We start from the raw sequence: 11172 nt of genomic DNA, 5'->3' as shown, positions 1-11172 counted from the left end.
TGCTGGAAAGTTGAATAACCTGATCTCAGTTTTCCTTTTGACTTCCACCACTTCCTCTTTTGAATATGGATGTCCCACCTCTCCATCTAAACATCATTAGTTATGCAGGACAGAAATAGGCCCTTCAGCCCACCATATAGCTGTACTAGTCCAATTTACTGGGCCTTGCATGTTGAAATGCTTGTCCTGAAACTTTTAAAATGTTCCAACAGAACTTGCCTCCATTTTCAGTCAGTTATGCAGCTCCACCAGATTATTTTAAGGATCATTTCACACAGACCAATTTCTTTGAAACACTGGCTTTTGGTTATCCACTCAATTAACATTTATTTGTAAGTTGTTTTTTAGGATGGAACCAACTGCACTGCAAAACAGTCAGAAAATATAAAACAATGTGATTTTGAAAATGACTTTATTAAAAACAAGTTATATATTTAACAGTTATGGAGTCACATTTTGTCCACTTGGATGCAGACAGGATTTGGATAGAAATACTGTACATCTTTACCCAAAGAAAAAAAACCTGATCAAAACATACACTTGGTTCTTAGATCTAATGGTGATGCAGATCAGTCAAGGCAACAATTTTGCACCCCATGATTTTTGTTTAGCTACAGTTGCAATTAATACAGCGTAGCATCCAACAGTAGCAAAATGAAATATCAAATTACCAAATCAGTGGACCTCCTGCCCCTAAAGTCATAGGCAGAATTTCACTTTCTCCCGTTTGATAATTTCTTTGCAAAGATTTATAAGAATCTCTGCAACCATTCAGTGATACTACATGATAAATAAACACAATTTATTACCATTTAGTGCTTAAATTTAGCTTTTCTCAAAGAGTCCTAAATTTAACCTACTGTAGTGAAAATTAATGCTTTCGCTTCCCCATTCAGCTACTGTGAAGGAGGTTCTGTTGATACCACCCAAATGAAACTATCATCAACTTGGGAAATAATTAATAGTCAGCTATTAATTTTAATGGTTATTTATTCATCTTCATTAAGGGTGAAGATTTAGAATTTTAAAATGTCATGGACAGATTTATTTACATTAAAATAGACGTAAGCAGCTGAATTTAATTTTCAACATACAAAAGTAATTAATGTGCATGCACTTAGCTACAAAGGTTGAGCAAGGCACAAAAATGATATCCTTCTAAGAAAAAAGGTGCAACATAGAAATGATACACCATTTGTTTCTCCTGTTCAGGGCTAATATTTTTGTCTGAATCTTACCAGAAGATCAATCAAAACTTGTATTTGTAATCTGTGCTCTCTTGAAGTTGAAAGTAGTGTATTTTCAGTGAAATATATGCAATAATTAAAAAAAAACTTGAAAACCCAAGGTGATGTTAACATATTTGAAACTGAAATTTGCTACATTTCAGCTCTGAATTTGGTTCATTAGGGGCAACCTATTAAATAAATAGGCAAAAGACACATGACATTTATCTGGTGCAATCTAATCAATAGTTGGATGGGGGGGGGGAAATCATCAAAAGAGCTGTAAGCCTCTTAAGATTAGAACAGCTGAAGCATTTAACTAAATTATTCTGCTCTTGATTCAGTCAAAAAACACCGTCGGCAAGACATTCTAGAGACAAAATACTACTTGGTCAGTTTGTGCAAATCCATCATTCAGAGGTACCCATGGTTGCCGAGGCAACTGGAAGTCTGCAGCAACTGTGGGCTTCTGCAGAATTATTTACTGGCTGGGGCAAATGTCAAGTTGTCAGTTTTGACTGCTGTGAGAGAAGATGAGGTGAATTAAGGAAATACAACAACTTTCCATTTTATTGCCTTGAACAATTCCACATTTCCATAGTTAAATGCCAAATCTTGCACACAAGGTAATAGCAAAAATATTGCCTTGGAAGACAAACCAGTGGTACATAAACTGAGTATCATGTGCATGTCATAGCCAAAGGGCAAACGCTTAAAGAAAAGGTGTAGTCGAAGGTGTTAGCACACCTTCTCCAAATTTTTTTGTACTTTTCACCAAATCTTGGAAACATATACGCACTTCTCAGAAAAGTATTTTCCGTTATCATTTCCATTGCACTTCCTTAAGTGGCTTGTCATCCTTTAGGAATCCTTTTTTCTCTGGCAACTGAGGTGTGTTAGAAAGTAAGCTACACCTTATAAAATTGCTACTCATGCTGCTTTTTTGTGCAAGAATTACAGCAACAAAAAATATATAACCACAGGTGAAACCCACTTGCATATTTGATGTGCCTTTTCAATTTTACAACTTATTTTTATGCATGCAAGTTTAGTACTGTAACAGTAAAGCAATAGAGAAGATACATCCAAGAAATCAACATATCATCTAGTAGTTGAAATCTCTTGAATTTTGCTATTAGCAATACTTATTTATGTGACTGCAAACTCACAAATTCTCTTAACTCAGATTTTGGACCCAAGTAGAATAGTAATGGATCTACAAGTAAATTCATAATTTCCTCCTTATACTTTGGCATTCACTGTTCAGCTTCACTGCAGCTTCACCTTTTACACAATTGTTATTTAATGACCACATCTGAGAGACTTAATGCTTGAGCAAGCCTTTCGATGCACTCATTTTCTTTATTTATTATGTCTGCCTGTGGGGTGATTAGTCCTGGATCTTCTCCAATGGCATTAATCATAGAAAAGAGGTCACATACCACAGATTAAAGATCTCCTGCATAGAGCATATATTCCATCTGTATTTTTACAGACAATCCTTGAGGCAGTAAAACTTGTATCTTTTTATTTAGTTCCTTTAAAAGCAGCCCATTGAAGTTGGGGCAATTAATCGCCTTGTGCCTGATCTTTCTTGTGCCGCTCCCTGGGAAATATAATATGTCTGAGTTAGCCAGTGAATTTAGCACCTTGAATTTAATTGACAGTTTGGAGGCATAATAAAGAAAGGCATGGTTTTGCGCTGCAAATAGTGAAGTTCTTCAACAGTTTCTTTTGGCACACTTGATTTCCCACCATTCTTTAATCAGAGAAATTAAGAGAAGATATAGAATGAAGGTGACATTAAGTGCATGCAACTCTTTGTGAATTCATCAAACTGATTGGTCCATTGGCAATGTGCATCAGCTGGAATTGCTGTTTGTCCACAGTTAAAGTCTTCTTTCAAGTAAATTGCAGGAGTCTGGTTGAGTTTCTCTTTGCAAATTGTTCCACTTTTCACATACTTTGTGCAAGATGTGGTAGGGAGTTACCCACTGGATGCAGCAGTCAATTTGTACCAGTTAATGGTTTCCTTGCTTAAGTCAAATTCCTTCAGAGTTAATGTAATGCCACCAAGGTAAACGTTTTCTCGTAATGACTCAGCACTCAACACACTCAGCTGCAACTCCCTCTGTTTGAGTGATTCTTTACTGTATCCACTGTACACCAACTAAAAGAAAAAGAACAGACATTCAACATTATTTCAATACGGTGCAAGTTCAAAGTTGGCAGCTGAGGTATTTTTACAAGTGAGAAGAAATTTTTTCCTAATAAAGGTACTGCAATACTACCTAAAAATCTCAATAATTTGTGTATTTTTTACACCTTAGACATTTATTATGATAGTTCCTCCTATGTGCAAGTGATCCCAGCACAGCGGTAGGAAGATGTGTGTATATGTGCTATTTTGCAAAGCAGAGCAGGATGCTCTGTTAGTTTTATTGCAATTAACTAGTGCTTTCCCCAGTAGGTACAACAGAAATCATTATTTGATGCTTTTTGGAACTTCATGAGACAATAACTGTTTATTTTGATTATGCCTTTTGCCCAAACAAATAATCAAGATATTCTATAAATGAGGGGGAATAGGGAGCAAATTGCCCAAAGGTGACAAAGAATGACAATCTAAGGCTGTTACCGATAGAATGGAATTCAGCCTTAATTGTGGGACATTTAATTGGTGTCTTCACATGGCTGGGTCATCATTTCATACAGCTGCACAAGTGCCAGCACTCTCCAACATCCCTCTAGCTGGATCTGGCCAAGAACTTTACACATCTCAACATATATTTTTGGATTGCTGCTAAAAGCATTCCAATTCTTATAGAGCAAAGGGCACAAAAAAGAGCTCCGAGACTTTGTGGATGAGTGGGTAGGTCCAGGGTATCTCTACAAACTGCAGCTGGTAAGATATTTTAAGGATGTCTAAAACAATGCTCGTGTAAAAATGATTGCCATCGGTGACAATGAGGCTGTAGGATCAGAAAATCCCAAACGGTTCAGTGACGTTACAAAGGGAAAGAAATAAGAAATACATTGCTTAATTGGTCAGGGCACGATGGGATACTAGGAGAAGGCAAGAAATTGGGGCTGAGAGGAGAATTGGATTAGCTTTGATGAAATGGCAGAGCAGACTCAATGGGCCAGATGAATTACTCAGAAGCTAATATTTTAAATCACCAGCAGATAAAGTAATCCAGAATGGATTTCATTAGTTCTAGATAGCATTGGCACTCTGACAGGAGCCGCTAACTTTAATCTGTTTACAATGAGGGAAGAGATTTAAAAGGTTTTCTGCCAGTCACTCGTCTTAATTAAGTTAAGTTTGCCTCCTCGATAGCTTCATGCCAGACTCTACTTCTTCCTTTCAAATTGGTGTTGCAATTACTGTTCTTCAGAATCTGCCAGCTTAAGCACTTGCTCACAGGTCAAACGGTAAACTTTCTAAAGGGGCTCAAAGGTAAAAGCTGAAGGAGAAACTCCAGCAGATGCTTACCATTTCATTGTAGGTTGGGTTTCGTGTCTTCCTTGATACCTTTGTCTTGTGCTTGGTTATTTTATGTGGATCAGGAAGTAAATATGTTTTTACATAAGGATTTGGATCTGCTCCATCCTCAGTTACCTATAATCAAAATATAAAAATCTTTATATACAAGCAAAGTGTTTCATCATTAAAAACTTAAGTATAATTGCATAACAAATGCTTCCCTTGATGCTACAAAGGTATCCAACTGTTGAAAAAAACAAGGCTATCGTCAAGGTTTAAGTTTTTGCAACATTTGAAAATCAGTAATACAAAGGAATCTAGGAATCCTTGTGTCAGATAATGGAACAGAAAATAAAGAAATGAAAAGTGAAAAGGCTAACAGATTCAAAGTAAATGAGAGTGGCTGAATTCCAGTTTGAATTTGGTTACACCTAAGGGACAGAGACCATAAGAGAAAGGAGCAGAATTAGGCCATTCAGCCCATCAAATCTGTTCTGCCTTTCCATCATGGCTGAATTATTTCCCCTCTTAATTCCATTCTCCTGCCTTCTCCCTGTAACCTTTGACACTCTGACTAATCAAGAACCTATCAACCTCTACTTTAAATATACTCAGTGACTTGGCCTTCACTGCTGTCTGTGGCAATGAATTCCCCTGATTCACCACCCTTTGGTAAAAGAAATTCCTCCTCAACTTTGTTTTAAATGGACGTCCCTCTAGTCCTAGACTCACCACAATAGGAAACATTCTCTTCACATCCACTATCAATATTTGATAGTTCTAAATGAAATCCCCTTCATTTTTCTAAACTCCAATAGTACAGGCCTCCAGTGCCTGCCTGACATTGAATGTACACTGCTACCAAGATGATGGCAGGAAACTTCCTTGGTAGATAAAATAGAAAACATCCACTGACTCTCCTCTAACTATCCTGCCCGTTACTTCTTTAAAGAATACCAACACATTTGTCCAGCAAGACTTCCCCTTAAGGAAACTATATTGACTTTGGCCTATTATATAATTTGCCTCAAGTACCCCAAAACCTCATCCTTAGTAATGGACTCCACCATCATCCCAACCACTGAAGCCTGACTAATTGGCCTATAACTTCCATTCTTCTGTCTTCCTCTCCTCTTAAAGAGTGGGAGTGACATTTACAATTTTCCAGTCCTCCAGAAACAGAGAGCAGAGCCATAGTTCTGAGCTTAATTTTCACTTACCAGGTCTCGTATGTGCATTACCATGATGAATAGTGTACTGTTCCTGTATGAAATGGACAGTTTAACCTCTCCACCTACTTGACCTGAATTGGCAGATGGTGAAACTATCTCTGTTAAAAAGAAATAAAAAAATATTTACCCATGGGAATTTACTTGATGACTGAATGAGTCATGAACCATTATCAATGATATCTAATTCCAACCACCTTCTGCTTTGAATTTGCTTGACGTAGAATTATATTTAAATAACTTTTTTCAACAATACAAAATGAGCCACAATGTCTTTGAAAGCTCCAAATTCTCTCTAACATGCTCAGCCATGGGGGCAGGAGAACAAATAAAAACACTGCATCCTGAAGAAGTGGTGAGACTAAACGTGAGAGGATCTTCAATCAGAATCAGGAATCAGGTTTAATATCACATGTATATGTCATGAAATTTGTTGTTTTGTAGCAGCAGTACATTGCAATATATAATAAAAACTAAGTTACGATAATATAAATTTTAAAAATTAAATAAGTATAACCATATAACATATAACAATCACAGCACGGAAACAGGCCATCTTGGCCCTCCTAGTCCGTGCCGAACCCTTAATCTCACCTAGTCCCACCTACCCGCACTCAGCCCATAACCCTCCACTCCTTTGCTGTCCATATACCTATCCAATTTTACCTTAAATGACACAACTGAACTGGCCTCTACTACTTCTACAGGAAGCTCATTCCACACAGCTATCACTCTTTGAGTAAAGAAATACCCCCTCATGTTTCCCTTAAACTTCTGCCCCCTAACTCTCAAATCATGTCCTCTAGTTTGAATCTCCCCTACTCTCAATGGAAACATCCTGTTCACGTCAACTATCTATCCCTCTCAAAATTTTAAATACCTCGATCAAATCCCCCCTCAACCTTCTACGCTCCAATGAATAGAGACCTAACTTGTTCAACCTTTCTCTGTACTTAATTGCTGAAACCCAGGTAACATCCTAGTAAATCGTCTCTGCACTCTCTCTAATTTATTGATATCTTTCCTATAATTCGGTGACCAGAACTGCACACAATATTCCAAATTTGGCCTTACCAATGTCTTGTACAACTTTAGCATTACATCTCAACTTCTGTACTCAAAGTAGTGCAAAAAAGTAGTGCAAAAAGTTTTTTTAAAAAGGCGGAAAAAAAGTGAGGTACTGTTATGAGTTCATTAGTGGCAGAAGGGAAGAAGCTGTTCTTGAAACATTGAGAGTGTCGCTTCAGGTCCCTGTACCTCCTCCTTGATGGTAGCGATGAGAAGAGGGCATGTCCTGGATGATGGGGTCCTTAATGATGGATGCATTATCTTTTGAAGGTGTCCTTAAGGCTGAGGAGGCGAGTACCCATGAGGGAGCTGGCTGAGTTTACAGCTTTCTGCAGCCTTTTCTGATCCTGTGCAGTGGCTCCAAAATACCAGACGGTGATGCAATCAGTTAGAATGCTCTCCATGGTATGTCCATAGAAATTTGAGTGTCTTTAACATGTCTCCTGCAAGTCTGAATGAAATATAGCTGACGTCATGCCTTCTTTGTAATTGTTTCATATGTCAGGCACAGGATAGGCATTGTCCTCTGAAACAGAGTTCACAGGATCACCAGATGCTGCAGAGATTCACATAGGGGTGGTTCTATACTCTCTTTTAAAGAGTGCATAAAAGGCATTGACCTCATACGGGAGTGAAGCATCACAGCTCTCTCTTAGTGTTTGCTTTGTAGGAAGTAATGGCCTGCAAACCCTGTCAGAGCTGATGTGCATCCGAGTCAGTCTCTAACTTCAATCAGAATTGTTTCTTCACTCTTAAAATAGCCTTCCATTAAGTCATACCTGGACTTCTTTTATAGTTCTGAATCACCGGTCTTGAATACCACAATCTAACCCTTGGCAGACTATGAATCTCCTAGTTCATCCACGGCTTTTGGTTCGGATAAGTTCAGTATGATCTCAAAGTCAGACAGGTCTCGATGAAGTCGGTGACAACTGCGGCATATTCATCTAGACCCTAAGATGAATCCTTGAATATTTTCCAGTCCTCTGACTCAATGTAGTCCTATAAGTGTTCCTCCGTCTCCCTTGACTACCTTCTTGGTCATCACCTTGGTGCTTTAGTCTCTGCCTATATGCCAGAAGTATAACTACAGCTACTGATCGGACTTTCCAAAGTGTGAGTGTTGGGTGGCATGTTAAGCATTCTTAACGGTGGTATAACAGTGGTCAAGTGTGTTGGCTCCTCTAGTTCACAGTTGATATGTCGTTAATAGTTGTTCAGAAACTTCTTCAAGTAGCCTGGTTGAAATCCACAATGATAGGGAAAGGACAGATTTATTAGCCTACGCTTTTATCGCTATTATGTAATGGGTTTTTTCAAAACCTACTTTCCTTGTATCATACAAAGAGTCACCAAAAATTAGAACATCCCCAAGAAAATTGTGATCTGACAATGCTAGTTAAAGCCTTCACAATCTAAAGCTTGATGAAGCAGCCACATTATTAGGAATACCGCCGACTGGAGCAATTTCGAAAAAAAGCTTAAGAAATGAGACTGATAGTAACCTAAACAAGTGGATAGGTTTGGCAGGGAGTGGATGACAGACTGAAGTAACCATGTTTGACAAGAGCAGTGGAACATCGGGTCAAGAGAAAGAAAGCATATTTAAGGTTCAGGAAGCAAGGATCTGACAGTGTTCTAGAAAATTGCAAGGAAGGAGCTTAAGAAGGGACTTAGGAAATGAAGAATGAGACATGAGAAGGCTTTGGCAAATAAGGTTATGAATACCCGAAGGCATTCTTCACATATATGAACAGGAGGATGATTAGAGTGAGGGTAGGACTGATTAGGGATAAAAGAGGAAATATGTGTCTGGAATTGGAGGTGGTCCTTAATGAATACTTTGCTTCAGTATTCACTAATGAGAGGGACCTAGACAAAAATGAGAGCATTAAAGAACAGGTGAATATGCTGGAACATGTCATGTTAAGCAAGAGCATATGCTGGAACATTGAAAAACATTAGAATAGGCAAGTCCCTGAGTTGGACAGGATATAACCCAGTTTATGACAGGAAGTGAGGTAAGAGATGGCTGCACCTTTGGCAACGATCTTTGAGTGCCTACTGGCCACAGGAGTAGTACCAGAAAACTGCAGGGTGGCAAATGTGATTCCTTTGTTCAAGAAAGTTAATAGGGATAATTCTGGGAATTATAGACTAATGAGTGATGGGAAAAGGATTGAAGAAGATTCTTAGATACAGCATTTATGAGCATTTGGAGAAGCACAGCTCTGTGATGGGCAGGTCATGCTGCACAAGCTTGATTGAATTTTTTGAGGATGTAATAAAACACATTGATGAAGGTAGAGCAGTGGATGTGGTATATGTGGATTTTAGTAAGGCATTTGACAAGGTAGGCTCATCCTGGGAAATTTGGCTGTGTGGATTTAGAATCATCTTGCCCACCGAAGGCAGAGGATGCTGGTAGATTCTACCTGGAGGTTGGTGACCAGTGGTGTTCTGAGACCCCTGCTAGCTGATTTTTATAAATGACTTGGATGAGAAAATGAAAGAGTGGGTTAGTAAATGCCAGGGTTAGTTTTTTTTTTAAAAAAAGAAACACAGAGAGTGGTGCATTTGTAACATGCACTTCTAAGACCGATGGTAGGGGCAGATTTATTAGTGACATTTAATTTAACTCTTAGATACGCACATGGATGAAAGAAAAATGGAGGGTTAAGTGGGAAGGTTAAATTGATCTTAGAGTATGTTAAAAGGTTGGCATAACATAACGGGCTGAAGGACCTGTACTGTTCTATGCTCTAACTAACCCAGAACTGGTGGTTCGGGTAGAAGTTTCTGTTACAAGAAATGTGTACATTCCACCTCTTTATATAATTCAAGATTGCAAACCAGATTCCATGAAATCTCAAACACAGGCTGTTAGATGCTAGCAGATAAGGTAACAACTATATGCATGTTTTTAAAAAAAAATCATGCCTCAACATGTAAATCTTCAAGCTGATAAATAGTGCATCAACAAAATGAATATATGCCAGAAATACAAGCAAACTGCAAAATGATAAATGCCATCCAAGCAAAACTTCATCTGAAATACCTGCAGGCTTGACTACTCCATCTACTCCTTCAGCTTTTTCATCTCGGCCTAGTGGATGGAAAAAGGTGTAAACGAGATCACACTGAAAAATAACAACAAAGAATGTTTATAATGTTTAATAGCTTTTTCTAGTGCATAATTCTGAACAAAAGTGCAAGTGGCCTTTTTAGGAGCAAGATAGTGCACAGGGTTAATATTACTGTTGGTTGTTTTTTTTGATGAGAGGACCTTGTTCCTGGGATATGCCATGTACCACACATCACTAGAGATGGAGTGTGCAGATTGAGAGTGAGATTTAAAAAGAAGCAATCGGGGCAAGTTTGCATACTCTGCATGTTACGGATCACTAGGGAACGTTGGAGTGTGCATAATTCAGTACTTGACAAGGTCCAATAAGAAGTTAAGTTTAAGCAGAGTGGCCATTGTGTTAATGGGCCAGTGCAAGAGTGAGCAATTTAGACTTTGGCTCATAGAGGCTTTGGTGAGGGGAGGGCAGAGGATGTAGGTAGATCTTTTCATTTAATTTTTCTTTTTTTCTTATTCCAGAGTTAAAGCAGTGGAGAAGCCAGGCAGGAGAGTGGCAGACTCCTCTTGTGGTATGTGGGAAATCAGGCAGACTACCAGAGTTCCTGATGACCACACCAACAAGCACATTCAGCTGCAGCTGATGAATTCTGGATCATTCTGGAGGCTGTGGGGTTGATCAACAGGCAATTCAGGAAGGTAGTTACACCCAACGTGAAGGACACAGGTAACTGGGTGATGGTCAGGAGGGGTAAAGGGGATAGGCAGCCAGTGCAGAGTTACCCATTGCCTTATCCTTCAATAACAGGGATGTCACTTTGGATACTGTTGTGGACGGGTGGCGGTGGTGGGGGGAGGTCATAGCACAGGAAAGCCACAGCGGTCAGGTCTCTGGCACTGAGCCTGGCTCTGTGGCTGAGAAAAGTGGGGGGTGCGCAGGAAGAGGGAAGCTGCACCAATAGAGCATTAAATGGGCAGGGGAACAGACAGGAAGTTCTGTGGATGAGAAAGAGATTCCCAAATGGTATGCAACAAACACAAAATGCTGGTGGAACGCAGCAGGCCAGGCAGCATCTATAA

General features: G+C 39.0%; 1 protein-coding gene across 3 annotated transcripts in view; it reads right to left on the bottom strand.

Annotated features, from left to right (window-relative positions):
* Positions 1 to 1308: 1308 nt before the first annotated feature.
* pik3c2a (phosphatidylinositol-4-phosphate 3-kinase, catalytic subunit type 2 alpha) overlaps positions 1309 to 11172 on the bottom strand; it is a 153682-nt gene continuing 143818 nt past the window's right edge. For 2 of the 3 annotated variants that reach the window (XM_059975730.1, XM_059975731.1), the window contains exons 30-33: positions 10069 to 10150; positions 5934 to 6043; positions 4723 to 4848; positions 1309 to 3396 (exon numbers count right to left, since the gene is read on the bottom strand). In XM_059975730.1, coding sequence (XP_059831713.1) covers positions 3214 to 3396; positions 4723 to 4848; positions 5934 to 6043; positions 10069 to 10150 — 501 coding nt within the window. In that variant the 3' untranslated portion in view covers positions 1309 to 3213. Of the gene's footprint in view, positions 3397 to 4722; positions 4849 to 5929; positions 6044 to 10068; positions 10151 to 11172 lie in introns of those variants that run through there. The other variant, XM_059975732.1, reaches the window with a different exon arrangement.

The sequence above is a fragment of the Hypanus sabinus genome, chromosome 7, assembly GCF_030144855.1.
Source record: "Hypanus sabinus isolate sHypSab1 chromosome 7, sHypSab1.hap1, whole genome shotgun sequence".
In the NCBI taxonomy this organism is placed as follows: domain Eukaryota; kingdom Metazoa; phylum Chordata; class Chondrichthyes; order Myliobatiformes; family Dasyatidae; genus Hypanus; species Hypanus sabinus.
This window is presented reverse-complemented; position numbering and strand designations above follow the sequence as displayed.